Below are 526 nucleotides of genomic sequence, written 5' to 3'. Positions count from 1 at the left end.
GCGGGGCGGGGGCTGGGCCCTCGGTGTCACTGCCCGGACCTCGCACCCAGCACCTGGCCCCCCTGAGCCCCCGTGTGCGGGTCTGCACAGTGGGGGTGAGGACCCTCTGTCGGAAAACCCCGAATCCTCGCTCCCCGGTGCGGGGCGTGCGGGAGGCGCCGATCCATGATTGCCTCTCGTCACAGATGTTTCTAAGAGAGAGAAACATCCGTGGATGAAAGCAATAGAAACGTATGTTTTCAACGCCACTGGGAGTGGAACACACGCCGTGGCTGCTCAGGGTCACGGCCGCCTCCGACCCCCGGCCGCTCTCTTGCAGAACGGGGTGGTGTCCCTCATTGAGTGCACGCTGCTGGAGGACCCGGAGAGCACGGAGGAGGAAGGTCGGTGTGGGGGCTGCTCGTGCATTCACACGCGTGTGCACACACGCACATACATATACACGCCACTCACACTTCACCCAAAGGCTGGGCCCAGACCTGGTCCCGGGGTGGTGGGGGCTGGGGGAGGGAGGGTCCTCCCCCTC

At 65.4% G+C, this 526-nt stretch overlaps 1 protein-coding gene across 1 annotated transcript in view; it reads left to right on the top strand.

The window, feature by feature from the left end:
• Window positions 1–526, top strand: part of RASGRF1 (Ras protein specific guanine nucleotide releasing factor 1) — a 78,780-nt gene that overhangs the window by 33,680 nt on the left and 44,574 nt on the right. The window contains 2 exon segments of the mRNA XM_015558976.1: window positions 66–95; window positions 281–383. Coding sequence (XP_015414462.1) covers window positions 66–95; window positions 281–383 — 133 coding nt within the window.

Source organism: Myotis davidii, unplaced genomic scaffold (assembly GCF_000327345.1).
Source record: "Myotis davidii unplaced genomic scaffold, ASM32734v1 scaffold1914, whole genome shotgun sequence".
NCBI lineage: Eukaryota > Metazoa > Chordata > Mammalia > Chiroptera > Vespertilionidae > Myotis > Myotis davidii.
The sequence above is the reverse complement of the archived record's forward strand: the minus strand, read 5'-3'. Positions and strand labels throughout refer to the sequence as shown.